The sequence below is a fragment of the Ciconia boyciana genome, chromosome 6 (assembly GCF_034638445.1).
Source record: "Ciconia boyciana chromosome 6, ASM3463844v1, whole genome shotgun sequence".
NCBI lineage: Eukaryota > Metazoa > Chordata > Aves > Ciconiiformes > Ciconiidae > Ciconia > Ciconia boyciana.
In genome coordinates this window covers 29,640,480-29,663,489 of record NC_132939.1, presented here as the reverse complement: position 1 = coordinate 29,663,489, position 23,010 = coordinate 29,640,480, and the positions used below count along the sequence as shown (strand labels likewise).

The 23,010-nt window shown below is 43.0% G+C and overlaps 1 protein-coding gene across 5 annotated transcripts in view; it reads left to right on the top strand.

The window, feature by feature from the left end:
* Nucleotides 1-3,188: 3,188 nt before the first annotated feature.
* Nucleotides 3,189-23,010, top strand: part of RPAP1 (RNA polymerase II associated protein 1) — a 43,419-nt gene continuing 23,597 nt past the window's right edge. For 2 of the 5 annotated variants that reach the window (XR_012042985.1, XM_072864423.1), the window contains exons 1-11: nucleotides 3,190-3,248; nucleotides 8,181-8,423; nucleotides 9,409-9,557; nucleotides 10,120-10,212; nucleotides 11,570-11,750; nucleotides 13,840-14,016; nucleotides 17,023-17,229; nucleotides 20,826-20,941; nucleotides 21,352-21,450; nucleotides 21,920-22,021; nucleotides 22,812-22,979. Coding sequence is in view for 4 of the 5 variants with exons in the window: in XM_072864423.1 (XP_072720524.1) it covers nucleotides 8,234-8,423; nucleotides 9,409-9,557; nucleotides 10,120-10,212; nucleotides 11,570-11,750; nucleotides 13,840-14,016; nucleotides 17,023-17,229; nucleotides 20,826-20,941; nucleotides 21,352-21,450; nucleotides 21,920-22,021; nucleotides 22,812-22,979 (1,482 nt within the window). In the remaining variant the exon portion in view is untranslated. Of the gene's footprint in view, nucleotides 3,249-3,706; nucleotides 3,772-8,180; nucleotides 8,424-9,408; nucleotides 9,558-10,119; nucleotides 10,213-11,569; nucleotides 11,751-13,839; nucleotides 14,017-17,022; nucleotides 17,230-20,825; nucleotides 20,942-21,351; nucleotides 21,451-21,919; nucleotides 22,022-22,811; nucleotides 22,980-23,010 lie in introns of all 5 variants that reach the window. The other 3 variants (XM_072864424.1, XM_072864426.1, XM_072864425.1) reach the window with 3 other exon arrangements.

Genomic DNA, 23,010 nt, shown 5'->3' with positions numbered 1-23,010 from the left:
TCTCATGCTTCTCTCTGCTTTGGAAGACCAAAACCATCCTCCAGAAAGTCATGTGAAACTATTTGCTTGTGGCGGGCTAGAAGAAGGGAATGAGGGACATTGTCAGGGCTTGTGACAAGACTGACGACCTTTTAAAATCTCATAAAATAGCTCTCCTTATGTGAGGAATATTTGAGTTCACCTCCAGTGACTCTTAGAGGTGCTCTGGTGGGAATTTCTTTGCTAGAATAGCTTCGCAGATCCACGCAAGTGTGTTGGTACTTATAATTTACAGGATAAATATGAAGACGCACAAGCATGATTTATTGATAGAGCATAAGCTATATATAGTGCCTTTAACTGTATTATTAAAACTGAAGGTAAATAATTAATGAAATGAAGAAAAGATACATAAAACTCTGGCAGTTTTGATGGGAAACATTCCTGTCTTGCAGTAATTAAACCTGAATATATTCTGAGTACATTTTTATATCTTTCTGACAAAAAAGATTATTTGCTCACTTCACATGCATGCTAAGAGACACCGCGTGTGGCCACAGAACCTGTGCAGCCAGCGTGGGAGAAATCAGGGAGGAAAAATGCTTATGGCTGTCAGGCTTGAATGCCACCCTGCGCTCAGGATAGGATTAATGTCTGTGTGTATTGACCAGTTCTGCTTGGTCGACCCTCAGATTAGTTTCAGATTAGATATAACTCCAATAACACGTGTTAGTTTTGCTAAGTTCAATGCTGACCCTTCACATGGGAAGCATTACAGAAAGGTACAGGCTTACTTCAGCAGAAAGCAAGAGGCAAAGTTAATGTTTTTTATGGTTAGAATTAGAGGACTACTCAAGCAAAGCAAAATTCAGCTAGCAATTGGTTATGTCTCCATAGGCACCTCTCCTGGGTTTAAAAGGAAAAGATGATGGGCACACCACCCCGAAGAACCATAACTCAAACAGGCCCTTTCATCATTCAGGCCATCTAGTTTACTGAATTGACTGTTAAAGACACATGGGGTCAAATATCCTATAACACCTTTAGGGTATCTTTTTTCACTGGATGAATAGTCATTTATTTACACCATTTCCATCCTAGCAACATTGGTAAGGTCAAAGTGACCATACAACTAGTTATTAAATTCCTTGGAGTCAGAACAGCTCAACCTCATAAGCGGTTGTCAGTCTAAGCAGTCCCAACACAACCTAAACACATTCCGACGCAACCAGTGCCAAGGCCTCTCTGCCTTATTGTCCAGGTAAAAGAACCCAAATGTCTTCATCGGGGTCCACAGAAAATCGTTCCCAAGTTCAGCCCAGCAAAGCCTCGGAGTGAGAGAGGTCTTCTACTCACACTAATGCATCTGCCAAACCCTTTTGTAAAATCAATGGTGCTCTCTTGTCTGGTCTGAAGACAAACAGTGCAATAAACTAAAATGCTGGTTCCACCTTCTGCCTCAAGCACAGGCATAATCCATTGATTTCAATAGATTTTGGAGCAGTCCTACATGATCAAGAGTCCCAGAGCCACCAGCAATGTTGGGCGGTTCCACAAAGGAGTAGAAACTGCTGCTCTTGAGGTTTAACTGCAAGAAACTTGAACAATTACTTCGAAGTGTTTCTTGCATCCCAAACCAGCAGAAACTGGGAATGACAAAATTCAGTGGCAGATGGTGGTGGTAGGGTAATAGCAGATTTCAGTGAAACGGAGAATTGGACATCACATTTCTCAGCAGTCACTGCTGTTCCTGAAGTAGGTTTGACTTTAATTTGATTCCAGTTCCTTCAGGGAGTGCAAAGCAGAGCTCCACCAGCCGATGAACTGCAGTCTGGCAGGGCAGCATCAGAGAAGCACTCCAAACACTCTTGAGGCTCTTTTCTGAGAATCTCCAAATGTAATTAAGAGCAGCTCTATTTGTTCCTCCTGCTAGGGGCACCTATAAGCACCAGATAAAATAGTAGTAGCTGCTCAAACACCTGTGCCAGAATCAGGTGGTAGAAAAATGTCCACTCATAAGGTTAGAATCGGGGTCACTCTTGGCTACTTAGTCAGTTGGTCTAATGGGGCATCTTCAAGTGATTTTGGTGGTTCCTACTTCAAGAAAGAAGTGCACAGTGACCTAAAATAGTGCACTCATCAACTTCGTGGTCTCAGGAACACAGTTGCTCATCAGAAGACACACAACTGAGGGAGACATTTTCTGCCCAGCATTTTCACTGAGAATTTCTATTTTGTGTGAGTTCATCACGGCCCTGGTTCCCTGATGCTGTGGTTAAGACTGGCTGACTGTTGACAAGATGAAGGTTTATAGTAATTTCTATAGATTTAAGTGCTTTCAATGCTCATAACAAATAAAACTTTTTTCTGGCTGTAATTTTGCGCTAGTATAATAGCTTTCTGAAGTGATAAAAAGAACACTGAGATTCAATAGATGAAAATGTGCTGTATTTCGTACAGCATTAAGGCACCTGTGGCGAGTCCTTCTCAAACAGTGAGCCCACCTGGTCCAGTCCAAGCTCTTTTATCTCTGTCTGTACTCATGCCCACAGAATATATCTCTCAGGTGAAAAGGCTGAAATGCAACCAAGCACTAAAACTAATGACCAATATTAAAACCAATGCTTCTGCAAGTTATGACAGCTTTCCAACACTTTTTAATAAAGCTTGGCATATAATAAATGAATAATCAGACATGAATAATAAATTACAGCTATGTTTATACAGCTTTATGTATCTGGTCTCCTGAAATAACTTCAGTCTCAGGCACATCAACACCCTCTAATAATGAAACGGCACAGATCATCCATTTACATAAACGTATTTCTACATGTGCAGGTACACGCTATTAGATGCAGGTGCCCTCTATTTAGATCCAACAAAAACGCCTGGGAGAACCTGCACTTGGACTGCACAAGCCAAGAGCGAACTTGGGGAGGTAGTTCAGCGGCGAGACTTTCTTTCACGAGCACCAAGCCGCCAGTGGCACCGGGCAGCCTCCTCACGCCTTCTCCACAGCCAACGGGGGAGCCGGCACAGGACCTGCCTCAGAGTCACCGCGGGACCGCGCCTACTGTGCCGCTCCACGCACACACCCCGCGGGGAAGCCGCGGCTGAAACCCCTGAGGGGAGGGAAAATGGCACCGCCCCGCCCTCGTCGGCGGAGAGGGGGTGGCAAGCGCGGACGGAAGTGACGATTTGCCGGGCGGAAGTAGCTGCTGCAGGGCAGGGCGGAAGTGCTGGCGGTGAGCGGAGCGGGCTGAGCGCAGGTGGGTCGCGGTCCGAGTTGTGGGGACAGCGGGACCTTCCCCGCCGTGGGGTTGCGGGGTCCCCTGGGGCGGTGGTGAGAGCAGGCTGGGCATCGCTTGGGGCAGCCAGCGGGGCCCCGGGGCTTCGCCTTTACTACAGCATAAAGAGGAGCTCGGCTACAGGCGCAGTGCGGCCTCCGGGGCAGCCGGCTGTGTGCCCCGGGCGCTCTCTGCTGTGGGGCCCTCCTTCGCCGGGTCCCTTCCCCGAGCAGTTCCCCGTCAGGGAGTAGGCCTCGCCAGGCCTCCGGGCCTAGCCTACGTCTGCGTCTTTAAGACTTCGATTCAGACTCGTTTAGGGAAAGCCCGTGAGAGCCGTGAACGCAGTGGGAGCGTCGGGACGCATCAGCTCTTTAGTTTGTTAATAGCAGCTTGCTGCTTTTAATTTTATTGTGTGCCATGCTGGTGCCTCTTTATTGCAGAGACTCTTCAGGCAAGCTGGGGACAGCAGCGCTGCTGGAGGCAAGGTGCTGTATGCGTGCACACGGTATGTGCCTGGCAGGCAAAGTAACAGACCCTGGGTCTTATGTGACCAGCATGAGACATGGAGCCTCTTTGAGGAGATGTTCTTGCAGCTTTTGACTGGGGTTTTCCTTCTGGGAGGAGGGTCTTTAGAGGTATCTGCCTTCTTTGTAGCAGATAAAAGTTGCTGCCTGTCTTGTCAAGCCTAGATGTTTCAAGCTGTCGGTCATTACAGTATTGTGTGCAGAAAGCATTTTTGTGACAGAGCAGAGCATGCACGTCACCATTTTGCAAAGTAGCCAAGAATCCTGAGTGAGGCTTTCGTTGACCGCTAATCTAGAGCAGAGAAGTTGTACCTTTCCGTTGGCTGCTGAGCTGCCTTGGAGAGGCTGAGATGTGACTCTTTGCTTCTCCTTTTAATTCCTTACCTCAACCAACAAGGTCTGAAGAAATTCGTTAATTTGAGGCACTGATTGTGACAGCACGACCTTGTATTCTTCTTTGACCCAAATCTGATAACTTTAGCAAAAGAATGCAAAGTTGTAGACTTGAGGATGGGGAAAAAAATGACAGGGTTCAGAAATCAGTAGGAGTCAGAGATGATTCTTTGCTTTTACATGTACTTGCTACCTTTTCTCTTTTAACTGTCTAATTAATGTCTGTTGTTGTGATGTAAGTGTCTCCCTTGGGCTGTAGGGCTCTGCTGCTGCGGAAGAAAAATGCATTGTAAATGCAGATGAGCTAGAATAAAATAAAAATCATAACAGTATTGGATTATATCAAGTAAGTACACTTTTTTTTGTAGCCCGATGGCACCTGTAAAAACCTTGGACAAGAGTGGAGTGGTACTTTGTTCAAACAAATGCTGTGCCTGATTCTTATGTTGTTTTATGTCTGCTGAGAGTAGTGGCAGAGGTTGGTAATATATGCCTCAGAAGCTTAAATGCTGCTTCTGGAAAGCATTGAAAGAGTATTATAGACCTCAGTTTCTCTGTAAAGTAAATGCCATTCTCTATGATACACTAGTGCTGCATTAATTGGTGATTAGGTTCCCTTACTGTCCTAACTGGTCTTCCTTCTCAGGCTTACACTTGAGCTGAAGTTGGTTAATCCAAAAGTGTATCTTGGCACTTGAAGCAGTCTGTGGCTTTATTGCTTTCTCTGCTTTTGCATCTTCTTTTAGTTTTAGATCACTGGTCCCAGCTGCATTTGTAAAACTTCCTGCAGCACTGACAGGCTTTTCAAACAGTATCCATGGAAAGTCCAGAGCATGACAGAAAAATATTTATTGAGACTTTTAGTGCAGACAGGGGATACAAGCACAGATGATAGTGTATTCACATAATAATCACTGTGTTCTGGTGTGTATAGGTGCTTGTGGTCCTTTGACAGCATTTCTAATCCCTTACATGTGTTGCTAGGACAATATCCTCAGCAGGTTGCATATGTTGGCTAGATGGTGGTCCCTCTAGGCAAACTGTGTGCGGTTAGCTTTTAAGTAGCCACTTGCAAGATTGAAGATAACCAGACATAGGATGCTGGGGTTAGTGCTGATCATCAGGAGTGTGTAATTTTTCTTGCATGTTTTCTCTGAGCACTGGTGGTCAAGAATTACTCCTTATGATGTCCAGGTGAGTGTTGCTAATGTGCTTAGATGGCTTGCAGGGGGCATCGAAAAAGGTACCATTAGAAAGCAAACCATTTTCACTACATTCTGTCTGTCTGCAAGTGCCATATGTATATAAGGAATTTCTAGCTCATTGGACTGCAGAATGACAAAGTCAAAGGCCTTGGTTGTATTAAATTTCTAGACCTGGTTAGAATGTGGGAAGAACACATTTAAAGCTTTTATCTATTTTTACACCAAACTAATGCCCACTTCTGTATTACCATCTTGTAGCTCTTTACATTGAGGGGGGCGTCTATGTCCGTATGGAGGAAGGAGCAGCTTTGAGGAAATGGTTCCTGGAACAACATCTAAGCTCTTTAGACAATGACTGCATAGTTGGCTTCTTGTGCTTGACAATTCTGCAGACAAATGAAGACAGTTTCAAGGCCCGCTATATTTTTGATTAACATTTTTAATACGCAGAGACTCGGGCAAGTGTATGTACATCCCTGTATGGAAGAGGCTTATTGCAGAAAGATTAGCAGCACACTTTGCTTATAACTGGGTGTTTTGTGTCTGTTAATCCTAGCATCATCCTCATTTGGGCTTTGAAGCCTGTGATGATAGGGCATGAAACACTTGGCTTCTGATGCGTGTGGTGCTACTTATGAATATCAAAGAGGGACCTATCAGCTGAACTATGACTTTTGGAGCCCCTGTTGTGGCAGAAAGCTCCATAAATAAACAGCAAGTAGGTGTGTGCTTGTGCTAGGAGTGCACAAAAAAGGAGCTGTCTGCAGAAGTTCCAGTTTTTGCTGTGCAGTTGCAAGGGAACTCGGCTGAAAGGGAGTATTTCTACATTCTCAGCATCAGTCAGAACCACAATGACATCCCAGGCATTTTTGTGTTAAGTCTTTCTCCAACAGTAGCAAGGCACTGTAGCAGGGTGCTCCTTTCCCTTCCTGCCCTGAAGTAGCCTTTGCTAGTGGCCGTGTTCCACAGATGTCCTTGACAGCGTTGGCAGAGAAGTCGGGCATTTTCCCTGTGTGCTGGGAGAGGGTTTTATTGTTCAGAGGGTACAGGGAAGTTCCCCTTGCTGCTGCTTGTGCCATATGTAGGCTTGGTGTAAATGGAAGTTGTTGTTCTGGGACTCTTGAGCTGACAGCTTTCATTAAGGTCAGTGTTTTGAGATGTCTGAAATCGAGCAACTAACTTGTGATGCTGGCATCGGATGAAGAGGTTTGGTTCGTCAGTCATGAAGTACTGAAGTGAATAGAGTCCCTGGAAACCTCAAAACCTCTGAAAATCTGCTTTGTTTTGGTACACAAGACTCTTAAGTCTGAATGGTTTTCGTCCAGCTTTTGCACAAAATGAGGGGCAGGAAAAAGAATTTCAGCGAGTCTTACATGGTTGGTGGTTTTACACTAAGGCCTTGATTTAAAAAAAACCAACAACAAAACAAACAAACAAAACAACCAAAAAACCCCCAACCAAATGTAAAACTCCCTGGGCCTCTTTTGTGCTCTTGGAACCAGCAGCATCACATCTAACCAACCTTGGTCAAGAATGAGATCCCTCAAAATAGTATAAATATTCCAAGGGAAGGTCATAAATACTGCATGAAGTAATTCTTGTGTCTGTTAGCATCCTTCCCACAAGGTATCTCCCCACATATTTTACAATAAAGTATGATAATAGCATAAGACATAACATTGGCTTCAGGGCAGTGGCTGTGCCTGCATAATGATTGAACTTTGTTTTGATCTGAGATTCACTTCCAAGCTTTGCATTTTCTCATGTGTACAGCCTAAATAAATCATCACTGAGTCCTGATGGGCTTTTAAAAGTGGAAGAGATCAAATATGTACAAAATATTTCAACATACCAAGTGTGGGAGGGTGTCCAGTCTGTAGCATTAGTGCTGATCAGTGATTCAATTAGTGTGAAATGCTTTTGCAAACACTTTACTTGCTGCCTGCGAGAAATGGATTGATGGTCCCAGTCTCTGGGAATAAGAGGTGGGGAGTAATACTCACAAATATTTTCATGCCCAGTAGATGGGAGGTGGAATAGTTGCCTTCCTAGTAAGTTCTCATGGACAGAGGTAAAAGTCTTTATAAATACCACCTTTGGCTTTCAACCCAAAACTGGCCTGGGCAGTGAATGAAAATGCTTGGAAATAGCATGACTTCTGCCAGTAAGAGGGCAGTGAAAGAGTGAGAGAGAACTAAAGCAGGAGGACTAGATAAGGAAGAAAAGCTTTTTTTGCTTGGGAGATTTGAGTGAGAAGGAGAGGAAACAGTCAGTGAGAGTGAGTGCGTTGTCCAAATCTACGTGGACAGGCTCTTGCATCCTGACAGGGATGCTATTGCTAGGATCCTGAGAAGACTGTATGCTGGAGCGGGGAGGGTTGCATGATACTGTGTCTCTGATGTTCTTGGTTGGTGTTGATAATGGAGTAAGTCAAGTCTGTTGTCTTAGACCAGGTGCTTCTGTGGCTTCGCAAATCCAAGGCTGTGTTGTTGGCATTCTGGCAGTGATGCACTTGGTTGATTTTTTGCTGGATAAATGCCATTCTGCTCCCAGCTGTCTGGTAGACCAGGTGTTAACTTGTCTAGTAGCATGTTGTTCGGCAATGAAGAACAAGGTAAACGGTTTGTCTGGGACTCTGGTACTGCTAGTTGTGTCCTGGGGTGATCCTGAAGTAGGGTGGCTGCAGTATGTACAGGAGCAGCAGAGTGGGACAAAAATGAGTAGTTTTCTCTTGCTGTCCCCATCCTGTCCCCACGAAATCCAGTCCTGTAACCAGTTTTCCATTTCTTCAGTAGGTTCCATGTGAACAGCACGCAGGGCTGGGCTGCAAGAGCAAGAAGGCAGGATGTTGTCAAGACCAAAGCCAGGGGAGTCTGAGGCAGACCTGCTGCACTTTCAAAAGCAGTTCCTGGCAGCCAGAGCTTCACCTGCAGTGAAGATTGTGAAGAAAGCAGACAAGAGGAAGGGGGAGGAAGGGAGCACAGATGCCGAGAGACCCTTGCTACAGGACAGCAAGGATGTAGTCATGTTGGATGGTAACTTCCTTTGTGGCTTCTTTGAATTACTAGGATTCTCTGCCCCTTTCAGTGTTCCTCAGCGCTTGCCTTTTCATCTCCCTCTCAACCCAGTGTTGCTTTTGCCCTGCATGTGTGTCCTCCTTGCAGTATTGTTTGTTCTTAGCCTTGTTGGAAAATGCACTTGTTCAGTATTAACTAGCATCCAGTAGAACCACCTTTCCAACACGTTGCCTTTGTCTAAATTTATCAGCTGCTTGTGGTACCTTGCCAGCTTCAATGCAAGAGGTGTTTTCTGTGATTTGTACCCACTGGACACTCACTGCTTATTTGCCATCTATCCATACCCTGTTCTCAGTGTCTTTGAGATTTAGCTGTGCTAACAGCTCCAGCTTTCAGCCAGCAGATCTGGCTTGATAAGCTTCCTTCCTGCGGTTTTGTTTTCCTCCATCAGTAGTAACTGTAACACTTCTGTCATGTGCTTAATAGTCTCAGAAGCTCAAGGTGCTTTCTTAAAAGCAACAATTTAAATCTTGCCGTGCTTGGTTCCAGGTAAGGAAAATATGATCCCAGTTTATAGACAGTGAAGAGGAGGCCTTGACTTGCTCACGATCATACAAATCACTCACTGTTAGAGCTGGCAGTGGAAATGTGCTTTTCTGTGCCTGAACACAACCTGCAAGGACGCTATTTGTTTCTGTACAGCCTTGCTTCTTCCCTTAATACTTGCAGTCAGGCCTCAGTACCCTTTCCTGCTTATGCAGCTCTTTGAAAAGACCTTGGTGCCAATACCTAAATAATAAAATTCTTGAGCATGTTTCTCTCCACTACCCAGTGCAAGTCAGAGACAGAGGACTCTTAATTGGTCTTATTGCTTCCTCATCATCTTTGTTTCTCATCAAAGCAATAATAGGTGCTATTAGGGAGCCTTCATCTGGTACCTATTGCACAGTAGTTATATATGAGTAACTTGACTGCTTTTTTTCTTATTATTTCCTCTCCCCAGATTTTCCTGATATTCTCCCAGCTCTAACTCCAGCTCCTCCAAAAAAGTCCAAGATCAAAAATGCCTGTGTCCACTTCGAGGATGAAGATGCAGAGGAAAGGCTGGAGAGTCATGATCAACACATTACAGCAGTCTTCAGCAAAATTATTGTATGTCTGGTTTTTATGTGATGGTCTAGTGTTTTCTTTGAATGCTGTGAACTAAGCAGTGGACAGGCATGAAGGGCTCTGTTGCTGCTTTTTATTTCTACAGTGTAATGAAGCAGTTGTAGCACTGTAGACCAGTGTCCTGGAGCACCTTGAAAGAAAAAGCTCTTTGGGTATATTTTTGCTGTCAGTTAAATATGGGTTTGAATCTGCTCTCCAGTCCAGACTGCCTACAGGTCACACTGCTTGCGTGCGGGCGTGTGCTCTAGTGTGGATTTGAGTGAGTTTCTGGACTCTCTAAGGGGGATGTTCTTATTGCTCTGCACTGCCCCAGGTTTTCCTTTATCTGATTCTGAGTGTTGTGTGGAGTTTGGTAGCCCAGCCTTTTGGAAAATAGCCTCACTTTGGGTCTAAATAAGCACAAGGTATTCTGAGCCTGACAGTGATGTAGCAGAAAGCTTGTGAGCTGCAGAGCTGAGAGATTTTGAGTCCACTCTTAGGTAAATGATATAAACATGTCTGGCTGTTTCAATGGTTTCTACAGGGTTTCATTTTTTTGCTGCAGGAACGAGACACGAGTGCAGTAGCAGTGACCATGCCAGTACCCACAGGAGACCCATTTCCAAGGACGTTTCACCGCTCTGAGATAAAAAGTGAGGTAAGATTGGGAGCAGCTGTTTTATGTTTTACCTTCATTAACAATTAAAACTTCCCCACAACAAAGCCTAATGCTTGGTGGGTGGTAGGGCTCAAAATAAGTGTCTTGGCATGCTGGAGATTATGAGCTAGCTCAACATATCTGTGGCATTGCCACCTTAGTGTAGGAGAGAGTTCTTCTACCAAGATGCCATCAAGTAGGTACTCCATAGTCTGCCGTTAAATAACATTGGAATCCTTACAGTTTAGGAGAAAGGCAATCCCCTTCAGCTAACGTTAGTGAGGTGGATCAAATCTGCTGTAATAGAATTGATCCTGTTCTGCTTGTTTTTCTCTGAGGAATAATCTCTGCTAATTTGTCCACTGGGTTTGATTAAGTCCGTGTTTACTGAAGTTGCACCTGATTTTCCTGGCGTGACATTTGTGTATGGTTGCACAGATTACCTTTTGCAGCTTTCAGGATTTTGACATAATTTTTTTTCTGAGGCTGTAAAACTGGAAGGCATGGCTGCTATCATCAGTCGTTGCTGTAGTAGCAAGAGCTGCTAGCTGAGTGGGAGTCAGATGCTGGGAATTGGTACATGATTGATAGATGTGGTTGCTTTGAAGAGGTAGCTTGTTTTGAAGGACAGCTTTTTTGAAAGGAGAGAGTAATACTTTTTAAACCACCAGTTCTGTTTACCTGATGCAGGAATGCACAAAGCAGCTACCAAATGTTCAGACTGCCTTTTAAGCTTCTTCTTTGTACTGGGGACGTGCAAGAGTTTTTTTGCTTAGTCTGCTTTGGATTTCCTGTGCATCCTGTGCAAGGCTGTTCAGAGCCATGCCCTTCCATCGCCTAGGCGAGCAGCACAGTAACTTAGTCAGGATTATTTTAGCACTACTTGCCCACTTCTTACTGCGTAAATCTCTTCACCCTGCTGCTCTCTAATCACCTTATAAGAAGCCTGTTCGAGGCCTGTGGTGAGCACAGTGCAGTACAGCCCCATTTATCCTCAGAAATGCGAAGTATTCAGCTATGCAGGGTTTCCAAACAGCAGGAAAGCTGGAACTGTTGTGTTTGGTGAAATTTTAGGTGTACTTGCCTGGCTTGAATTCACTTATAATTAATCATCTTCCTTGTCTAGGTAGCAAAAACATTCATGTGTTTGTCTCTATGTCCTAGCATTAAACCATGTGTTAAAAAAAGAATAGCGCACACCCAGAAAAGTGCAGGTGGCTGCCAGCAGCTTCTCTGTGTCATGTTCCAAAGTCTGATCTGAGGGTGTCTTTAGGATCAGATCTATATATTTGTTAGCGGCAGGTGTGCGGGGGAGTCTGGAGAGGAAAGTGGTGACACATGGCTTCCCTGTTTGCAGGTGAAGGTGGGATCTGGAAGAAAAAGCATCTTTGCACAAAAGATGGCAGCGAGAAGAGCTGCTGAAAAGGCAGCAACAGCTCCCTCTGCTGCTGAGTCCGTGCAAGTAAGATCAGCTGCTCCGTATGCCCTGGATCCTGAGGGGTCAGCAGGAGAGGCACCTCTCCCCAGCATCACGGATGGTAAGTGGAGAAGGTTCTGCTTATCCAGCCTACCGTATTTACATGGCCTTAGTAACCATAACATCAGTGCACCTTATTTTTAAATTAGGGTAGCACTGTTGTCCTCAGCTCAGGAATCTCAAGGTCACTTGGAATGTCTGTGGCGTGACAAGGATTTGAAATGGTCTGAGACCCAAATTAACATTCTAAAACTTGGGTTAGCTTTCTCACTCATTTCCTTTTTGCTTCACACAGGGCCAAATAGATTTATTTTTCAAGGTTCTTGTCCTTATTTTCCTCTCTGTTTGTTATATGTAAAGTTTTTCTTGTTTCATCGTTGATTTCCACAACTTTAGGAAGAGGGTTGTTCTTGTGTCTCATTAAAGTGTTTGAGACCACTGTGATGCAGGTTCTCACTCCTACCTAGAAGCTGAAAGCTCAGTCTTCCATCACCAGATACGCTTGCAATGAGACTGTGGCTTTGCTCCGTAAGGAATGCTGTGAGGCAGTGCTGATGAGTCAGTGCCATCTCCAGCAGGTACTTGTCTGACAGCAATGTGACAAGGAAAGATGAAACCATTTCAACTGCTACCAGCATCTCCAGGTTTTTTTTTGTTGTTGTTGTTGGGTTTTTTTGGTGTGTTGGGTTGTTTTGTTTTTTTTTTTTTTTTTGTCTTGGGCAGTCCTGTTTGCTTAGGAATACCATGTGTCTGGGTTTTCCCTGACACTCCCCTTTTCACATTGAAATAGAGGCCAGATGTCATTTGAGGGTTATCACCATTTGGCTAAGGTTTCTGTCTGCCCTGACCCCTGTCAGAGAATTGGTAAGAGAACCCCCAGATGTGCTGTGCTGTGCGTGCACAAATCCACCGTCCAGGTCAATATGCTGTGCTTACTGTATATCCTGTTACAATTGTGCATGTGTACTTCTGTCTGAGAAACCTCAAAAGGAAATATGGCAGCCCTATAGCTGTGATCCACTTGAAGTAGAACACTTCTAAAATGTAGTAGCACAACAGAGGGATCAGAAAATGGCTTGGCCTCCTCAGCAAGATTGTTGCAGCAGGATCACTAGAAGCAAGAGGAGAAGAGGGGGAGTTCCATTTCTTGTAGTAACAATGTGTTTGTGCCTGATAACCCTGAGCCTAGTTGCTGGTGGTGGGAAGCTTACTGAATCTTTTACCAGGTCACTCTGTCTTATCTCTTTCTGCTCAATATGCAAGACAACTGCTGTGGAAATGACATCAAACCTTACTGATGTTATGATGAGTGTCATTACTGCTGTTTTAACAGGAGTTTGATGCTTTCAGAGTTGTCTGGTTTAGGGTCATAGGGATGTTCCAAGTCACTATATGGAGCATATGAACAAAACATAAGGAATAAAGCCACTAAGTCAGGTCTTTGTATAGCAGGCTACAGGAAAGCTGGAGGGTCTCACTGACCAAAGGAGTATGTTACCCTGCTGCTAGAGTTAAATTAAATGAGCCTTTAAAAAGGATTTAGATCAGGTGATAAAGGAGACTTGTTTTTCTTCAGGATAGGAAAAATGCCCCCCTGCTGGAACTTCTAATATGTTTAACCCTTAAAGGTGAATACATGACATTGTTAGAAGCAAACATGCTTGTGTTGAGAATGGATCCTGTATCACTCTGGAACCTGGTTTACCTAATAATTTTAATTCTCTGTCTCACTCAACAGATATTTACTAGATCATGATTCAGTTGACATGCAAATGTGCTCTTGGGCAGAGAAAGAATCTAGTATTCACTAACATGGAGGAATGCTCTGACTCATCAGTTGTGAATTATACTCCAGTTTACCTTTTCTTGCTCTTGCTTTGCATTAAAGAAACAAAATTCCTTTCCTCCCATCCCTCCCCAAACTTCTAAAGAAACAAGGTGGAAATGACGTTTTGTTGTGACATGGTATGAAAGCCAAAATATTTTAGTTTTGTTTGAAGCTAAACTACACTTCTTTACTCCTATTTTAACTTGGCTACCAATGTAAAAAAAAAAGAAATTATGCAAGCCTGGTGATGACAAAATTGAGATGCATTCATAATGCTGTAGACACTTAAATCACTAACTGCTTTCTCTGCTGGATCTTATAGATAAAGTTGGTGACTCTTTGACCTCTCAGCGACCTTGTCTCATAACGGGAGAGGGTCTTGGAAGCCAAAACAGTGAGCAGGAAGCTCAAGCTATTCACAAAGAGAACTTGGAGAAGCTGCAGTCCATGTCTGAGGAAGAGATCCTGCAGGAGCAGGAAAGGCTTCTGGCTCAGCTGGGTATGTGCTTCCCAGGATGAATTCTAGAGACGCGGAAGTTTACTGAATGTGTAGGCATCCTGAAATCTTACCAAATTCACAGATCAAAGATGAAAGCTTGGGATTCCTACTCATGGCATATGTGGATAATCTAGCTTTCATGTCATGTCAGTAGCTTATGAGTAAGAATTAATTGTGAAGGAATTAAAGAGTGCTTATTCCTCAGCAAGAGGGGCCTTAGCTTAAGTCTGTCTTGTCTCCCCTTTGCTGTGGGATAAGATGGTCCATGCACTCTGTTACTTTGCACACCAAATACCTGGTTACATATACATGTATTGAGGTCCTAAAAATGTAATTCTCTGAAGCAGATAAGAAAGCAAAGCTATTCTTACGTTGGGCATAGCAATGCTGAGGTGAGAGAGAACCTTTGATCTTCCCTTTAAAAATACCTAAGACTTGGGCCAGAACTGTCAGTACTGGGATAGGGGAAACGTGTGGGCATGTGGGAGATTTAAATTCAAATCTGTACTTGGCAGAGCAGAAAAACTTACAGCTAGTCTTGAACTTCTTGAAAAAGTGTTTTAATTATATGGCTGTTGGGTGCAGGCGTTCTGGCAGGGGTCTGGTCTCTGGTTTGGAGCCCTGTCCACAGCGGGGATCTGGGAATGCCTGTCACTTACAGCTGATGACAAGATGGGGGAGAACACCGGGTGTGGTATGTTTGATAAGACTTTGTGTGATCTAGGGCAATGTAGAACTTGTTGGCATTGGTTTCAATTATTTTGTATGCTCAAGAAGAGCAGACGTACAGATGTAGGTGGCAGACAAGAGTTTTTGAAATTCTCATAATTTCAGATTCTCTAGCATCAAATTTAGGTGTGAGTGGCATTTTAGATGCACAAGTCTCTTGTGGGTTTAGCTTAAAGATCATATTAATGATCTTGACTGCATTGCAAGCAGCGTGGGTATAACTGCAAAGGTGGCAAAAGAACTGCGCAAAATAACTGCAGGCAGAATGTTTGGGTACATCCTTCATTCAGAGAGCTGAGCTCTCCAAACTACCTGAGGTGAAAAAAATTTTTTTTTTTAACTTCACTGCTTATAACAATGGCATGTATATGAAAAATATCTTGTTTGTCCACTTTCTTGTGACTGATTTGTGATCTTTGCTCCTTGTCCCCACCACTCCATCCTTTGGGATATTAGTGAAGCGAATACTTAGGGAGTTTAAAAGGGATAGGATGTATTTGAAGTGGTTTTGAACAATAAAATATCTTCTAAAACAATGTATTTGTTTATATGCCCTATGGGTTAAAATTTTAGATCTTGCAGTCTCTGAGGCCTTAAAGAAACTGGGAGTCATTTTGGCATTCCCAAAATATCTGTGGTTGGGGAATTATGCACAAGGAAGCAACTCCTAAACTAAATTGCTGTCTTACAGATGAACTTGGGAACTGGACAGGCACAGAGATGTGGATTAAAGAGACTCTTTCTCCATGTTCAGGAGAGTGAATAATTTGTGGGTGTTTAATGCTGCCCAGTCTCTGAATTAACCTCTTAGTTATGAAGCGGATGAGACTGCATGGTGTAGAGTATGAGGATGGGTAGGCAATTCCCAATGCTGGGCAGTGTCTTCAGGGTCTTATTGTTGATACTGTTCTGGTTTTGCCCATGGAGACTCTAGGCAGAAGTAGACTTACTTTCTGACATACTGTGCACAGATTGACATAATCAGTGACTTGTTTGTCACTGTTTATGTGAAATGAAGAAATCATGAATATAGTCTTTTCTTTGCTGTGTATAGTGAAGTGTGAGAAAGTGAGAGCTCTGCTTGCATTCAGGAAAAAATATGCGTGCTTTAATGAGACTGGGCTGAATGCCTTTCCTTTGCCAAGGGGGGTTTAAACTGCATCATGAGGAGAGTGTGCAGCAATCACAAGTGTGGGATAGATCCCTGCATCCTCTTTGAACTGTTTCAGAGACATGGGAGTCGTTTCCTTTTTGGGGCGACTTCTCTCAGGTACAGAGCATTTCCAAATTGCTTGTCCTTTGTCCTCCAAAGAATACATAACCAACGTAGGTGTTATATTCTGTTACTTTATACATCTCTGACACTGCTTATTGGAGTATCTCTGTACCTTTTAGAGGCATAATGCACAGGCTCTTACTATTCACCTCTGGCATAAGCATCCCAACACCATCTTCTATATAAGAGTATTAGAGAGAAAGTGGGCTCCTTCAAAAATGATGTGGGATATCTGTAGCAGATCTGAAAGTAAAATGATGATCTTCTGACATTTTCCTATTTTAGAGCCATACAAATATTATCTGTCCTTCAAAACACCCCTACCTCCCAAATGTTCCTTTTCTCCTCCAAAGCAGGAAGAGAATGGCCACGTCTGTTTTCTGGATGTTGTCAGACCATAATTGACTCTCAGGATGGGGAGTCAGTTCAGAACAAACAAAATCTCCTTCTCCTAACATAATATCTAGATCATGCACTGTAGCTCTAGTGCAATTCAATAAAGAGCAGGTAATTCTTTTTGTGGTGTCTGTTCCGTGTATTCTCATAACATTCAGATTGATGCCACTGAGCAGTCCACAGGCAGGGTAGGCAAACTGTCAGACCTGGATTCCTCCCATAAATCACAGACCAGAATTCTCTCCACATTGAATAGTCTTGTTTGGATTTGCCTTTTTAGTGGCAGTGAGGGGGAAAGAAACAATTACCTCTTTATTTGTAAGCTGGGAGAGTAACTAGAATTTTTGTGGTTGCTTTACCTGGAAAGACATTTATCAGCTCTTTCTCTGGTGTCGCCTCACCAGTCAGTTGTATCCAGCTTATGTACTCAAGAGGTCATAAAGCAGTTAAGAGCCTCAGTTTGAAAATAAGTGATGGTACAGAAGAAGAGGGCGTGTGGAATGGGAATGAAAAGACTAAAACATAAATAGCAGGAGCTATAAGCTTATCAAATATTTTGAGACTTTCTGTCACTTCTTTGTCTGTCTCTTTGTCAATACTTGCAGATTCCAGTTTAGTTGCTTTCTTGAAGTCACGATGTGGTGGCAATGAAGGCCAGAAAAAGGAATTAAAAATGCAACAGAACAGACCAGAGGAGTTTGTGGAATCTCTGCCTGTGGCTCAGCATGGTGTAGGGTCATCTCTTTCCATGCAGGAGTTGGGTCTGGAAGAATCTGTAAGGAAGGAAGAAAATATGAAGGTAGAAATCACAGGTAAGAAACAAAGAGCATGTTGTTAAAGTTCTGAACATAAATGTAAGGTTTGTATGGTGTTTGCATCACTCCAGATTGGATTGATGTGGCACTTTGTTATTTATCCAACTCAGAATTTTATCATGATATTTAAAAAATACATATATTTTGGGTTCAAGAAAGAACATCTCTGTTATTTCTAGCTGGGCTCCATAGATTAGAAGGGTGAAACACTATGTAACGGAGGTGAGCTATTCAGTGGAAGGTCTTGCTTTGTTTTTGAAATTTGTTCTGAGGTCTCTGAAGGGAAAATGTGTTTAAACTAGGCGTCATTGTTCTTCTATTCAGTCGTGTGAACAGGGAAAGAGAAGAGTGTGGTAGTGAGATTCAGCTGCTGCTTGAGTAATTTCTTTTAACTGGGACCAGTTGGGGACAAGAGGGTGTTGGGTAGGTAAGAGTTAGTGATTTGCTCACAGCATAGCATGGAGATGACAATCAATCTCACTTCAGGGAAATTGCTCATATAGTGCATGTATGTCTTATCATGACACTGCTTCTGATGGCCCCACTCTGTGGCTTGTCCCTCAGAGCTCAGGCAGTGATTTCTACAGGATGCAGTTCTTTTCTGTGTGCTGTGGATGGAGGGAAGTATTAAGGTGTAGAGTGTTCTTCAGCTTTTTTGGGAAAATTGTACAGAGCTGTTGCCTCTTAAGACAGAACTCTTTAATATTCAATATATGCCTGTATGAGGAGAAGGCTGCTTTATCCCCAGCAGCTAGAGCAACCCATATATTCTCATGGCAGAGAAAATAAGTGTTTTCCCCTTAAGCTTCTGCCCTTATTGTTGCTTTCCTCACTGCAGTTTTTTCTTTAGCAACTTCTTTTTCTCTGTGATTTTAGGCTCCCATTCTCATCTTCCCCACACTTTTGTTCATAGGATGTCTCTTTCCCTTGTTAACATGCTTCTCCCTCAATTTCATGGCAGTTTTTGGCTGTCTCCATCTCTTGATCCTCTCTTCTGATGCATTCTTTGTGTCCCAGTGCCGCATGCAGACTGATTAAAGAGGTCTCTGAATCACTCCCGGATTTCAGCTTAATGTTTGCAAGAGATAACAACTGTTTACCATTTTCTTGATGAGAGGGATGAGTCTGAGTATATGTGTGTGTACACGTGCAGGAGAAGGAAAGCTGATTAGCCTCTTATTGAGGAAAACACTTCACTGAACAGTCCTTTTGCTGTTTCTCCCCAAGTTTTACTTTTCCATGAATCTATCTTAATCAAAAGGACTATTTTTAGTTCTTGTTAGTTCCAGAACAATCAAGTGCACAAGCAGTACCAGGTTAAGTGACATTCTTTTACTCGCCTGGGAGCAATAGAAGCAGGTTGTTCAGTCTGTAAAAGCTGAACAAGATTGTAGTAGTGCTCTTGGGAATAGCTCAGTGTTCAGAGCATCGTGTGCTGACATCTTTTGCTTCCCATGGAAGACTGCACAGGAAAGAAGAGTTTTCCCAGGATATTTGAAATAACGAAGAAAGGATGAGCTGGAACACAGTTATAAAACCAAGGGAAGCCTTTCCAGCACCTGAGCTTATGCCTGCAGCCCATCTTGGCCAACAGGAGATGTAAAATATTAATTTGATGTTAGCACTTAGTGTTGGGATTTTGCATCTGTTCATGCTCAGAAGTAAACTCATCATGAATAACCTAGCAGAAATGGTCATTCTGCATTTCCCCAGGGAGAGGATGATGACACAAAGCAATGGGATTGCTCAAAAGTCAAACCTGCCTCTCTAATGAGATAAAAGGCTACTGTTTCTAATAAACAAGATGGTGAAGCCTTTATCCAGCAACTTGTAATCTTATCAAATGGAAAAGTAAATTCTGGCACCAAGACAAAAGGGGAAGGAAAGCAGAAAGGGAAGAGGTTGGGTGGTGGCCTTTAATATAACCCAAGTCTGAAAAAGTTCAGTGCAAATGTTGCATTCACACTGTCAGCTTGTGTTTCTGTAAAGGGATTTCTCAGTAACTGAACAATCTGCTGATGCCTTGGAATATATATCCGTTTTTTCTTGTTGACAAGATAGTAATACTAAGGGCTGGTGGTAATATGTGTAATCCTATTCATAGAATGATTAACTCGCCCCTATCAATTTAGTGATTAATGGAGAAAACAATTTGTTGAATTACAAATGTCAATAGATTTCATTTTTCTGCTGATTTTATTTCTTCTAGTTTTGCACCTACCGCCCACAAACATTCTACTTTCTTACATTTCAGATGCTTTCTCCTTCTCTTCAATTAAAATGTGTGCTGAGCCTTTGGCTGAAATTCTGCGGAACAGCTTTCTGGCTGGGGAAGATAACGCTGTGCTTGGTTCCTTGCCTGACTCAGTACCACATTGATCATAAAGGGTGAAGCTTCATCCTAGAAAGGATGAGTGCCCTTCCTGAAAGTTTATCTGCTAATTGGAGGAAAGTAAAAGGTTAGGTTTCAGGCCAGTTATCAGCAGGAAAAGATCTGATGAGAGAAGAGCATCTCAGTGGGACTCATTGTTCCTTGCAAGAGAAGACCAGAGCGCTAGGATTAATAGCTGCAATGCAAATGAGTTCTGGGCTGCTCCAGCAGGAGTGATGCTGCTGCTTTTCATGCCCTCACACTGCCTGTTCCTGTCCTTATGTGTGATTTCTCTTGAGATAGCAAAGACTTCTTAGCTCATCTCTTCTCATGCTGGTATAGGATAGTATCCTAGTAGGAAAACGTTACCTTTCCTAGTGTTCAGATTATTTCCAGTTACATCTCTCCTGTCTCTTCACTTAAGGGATTCTTCCACATGCTGATCTGTCTCTTTCCTAGGGCAACTCTTGTGATGTCAGGCATAAATGTCTTGTTTCTCAAATTCTTCTAGACAAAGTTCTTTATAAAGTTAAATCAGTAATTTCTTCCTTTAGTACTTCCTTTAGCACCTTTGAAATTCTTGTTCAACTGTCCAGTTTCCTCACTGAGCTGTTTCTCAGGCAAGCTGTGTAAATTTTCAGCTGTTTTGATCTTTTCTTCCCAAGCTGATCTCAAGCCTTTAGAGGGGGACACAGAATGAAGAGCAGCATCGCAAATGCGACAAAAGCATGAATAGTGGTGTTTGTGCTCTCTCCATTGTATCTAGACTGAAATCATACTGGCTTTCAATAATTTGCTTGGACCTCTCTGCATTAATATTTTGAATCATTTCACATCTCCCCTAACACCCCCCTCCTTGAATGGTATTAGTTTGCTTTCTCAAAAGGTAGGGCTGGTATTATTTTTCTGCCCTGGTTCTGATCACTTTGCCTTATTTGTGTCCTGACTTCTGTTCAACTTCTCCCAAATTAGCCTTGTCTGTGAATTTCATTACAGTGCTGTTTACTTCCTCTTCTAGCTCTCATGAAAGATGAAAACAGCTTTAAACCTTTGATGTTTATACATCAGCCAACATCAGTTTGAAAATTGTTTTCTTCTTATTTTACATGAATCCTATATTTGATGCAGTCTTTAAGCCAAGTAGATTGGCAAAGAGGGAATAGTATTTTCTTCATCCCTGCCTTGGAAGGTAAGACTGCCATTTCCCCCCCTCCCCCCAAAGGTGATGATCTGCCTGTGAAGCCCAAGAAGGAATGGATTCACATGGACAATGTGGAGTTTGAGAAGCTGGAATGGATGAAAGATTTGCCCTCACCCCGGCAGAAGAAAACCAAAAAGGTTTGAAAGCAGAAACTGATATTTTTCATGTTTGTCTCTGGATCGTGCTTTCCAGCAGCAACGGTTTTGAAGGCTTCAAAATCTAGTCCTCTGGTTACTCAGTCTGTGAGATTTCATCAGGCTGAGAGATTCCCCAGTTTCTTCCACAGGGTGGGATGATACGTGGTTTGTAGTGCTCAAGAGAGCTAGGAAGTGAGAGTCTAGCAACTGTAATCTGGGATGAAACAGGTCTGAAAGCTAAGAAAAAAGGAAAGAGTGGAGCAAATTTTTTTTAAGAATTTGAGGCCTGACCTGGGGAGTTTTTGAACTGTCACCTTCCAGCAGTTGATGTAAGAAGTGGTATTTTAAGTGGTGAATGGAGCAGATCGCAATAGAAATAATCTTTTTCTCCGTCCACCCTTTTATTGTAGGGAATGCAAGCTCGATTCAGTTTAAAAGGAGAATTAATTCCTGCAGATGCTGATTTACCGACACATCTAGGCCTGCATCACCATGGAGAAGAGGCAGAGGTAGGTGTAATGTAGTAGAAAGAGCACGCCCATTTCCATTTTCTGTGTTTGATTTGGTAGCTTCCTTTTGTGTCAAGGTTTTTTAGTGACAAAAACCTTAGGAAAGTGCGGACAGGTGAGTTTCTTTTGAAACAAGCTCCTGAAGAGAAGTTGGGTCTGCACGCATTAACTGTTTTGCTTTCAGAAAACTCCATTAATGCTTTTTCTCCTTAATGCCTTAAGGGTCTGTGGTGTTGGAAAAAGGTGCGTGTACATCGTTTTCTTAAGAAGTCAGTTTTCTCCTGTCACGTTAATGATTAGAATCTCTTTTGCAATCGCCACAAAGCAGCAAACAACATTGCATTGCAGTTTATCTCCTGTTATGCAGTATTTCACAGTTAATCTTATTTTAAGGGGCCTATTTTTACCTATAGCTGAGGTTTTTTTGTTGAGTTTTGGTTTTGTTTTTTTTTTCCTCTCCCCCATTTAGAGGGCTGGTTATTCTCTCCAAGAGCTCTTTCATTTGTCTCGCAGCCAAGTTATTCAACAGAGGACACTGGCTCTACAGGTCTTGGGTCGTATTGTTCAAAAGGTAAGTCAATTTCCATGGAATTCCTCCTGATAATTCAAGTTTCTGGTGGATCAGGGCCCAGATTCTCTGGTACTAGTTGTTTGCTTTCTACTATTCAATGAAGGTGAGGAGAATCACCAGCAGGGCATTCTTTTTCACTGAGGATCTCCTTACTGTTAGAAAAGTTAAGTGTTAGGACATAACAAACTGAGTTTCAGGTTTCTCTAGAGGGAGATGCTTCCAAATGTTGTTCAGCAGCTGTGCTGCAACTTCAGTTCTGTTTTTGCTTTGAACACAAGTTACTTTTTTTGGTGTTACTTTTGTGACAAACCTATCCTTGGCAATGACCCTTTCACTCCTGTTGTCTGAGCCAACTTCGTGATGTGCTTTTTTCTGTAGGAGGTGAGAATGAACCAGCCTACTTGTAGAATGATGTGCCAGTAGCATAAAGCAAGATGAATATGTACTTCTGTGCACATTTCCACCTAGCTCTTAGGGGAAGTGCTAACCTTCCCTCCAACAGCAGTGGAGGCAGAGAAGAAGAAACTGTGTGGCTTTAAGAACGATGGGGCAGAACAGGATGAAGTCAGAAGATGGGTCCAGACTTGGAAAGAAAGGTTTCCTGCCTTAAGGAACTGGAGTTGCATACCTCTGTAGAATGAAAGGAGGAGAAAATAAAGGAAAAAAAAACCTGCACACAGTTTAGGTGCTTTACAGTAGAAATGGGAAGAGGCAGACATGCAGAATGTTGAGGTGTATCCAGTTGAGATGACACAGCTTTAACACTGGCTCTGTGTGGCATACATTTCAGGCCAGGGCTGGAGAGTTTGCTTCCTCCTTGAAGGGCAGCATTCTGCGTCTGCTGCTAGATGCTGGGTTTCTCTTCTTGCTGCGCTTCTCCCTGGATGATGCAGTGGATAATGTCATGGCAGCATCTGTTGGTGCTCTCCGGGCTCTGCTGGTGTCACTCGATGATGAGGTGAGACAATCTATAAGTGCCTGGGTTTGTT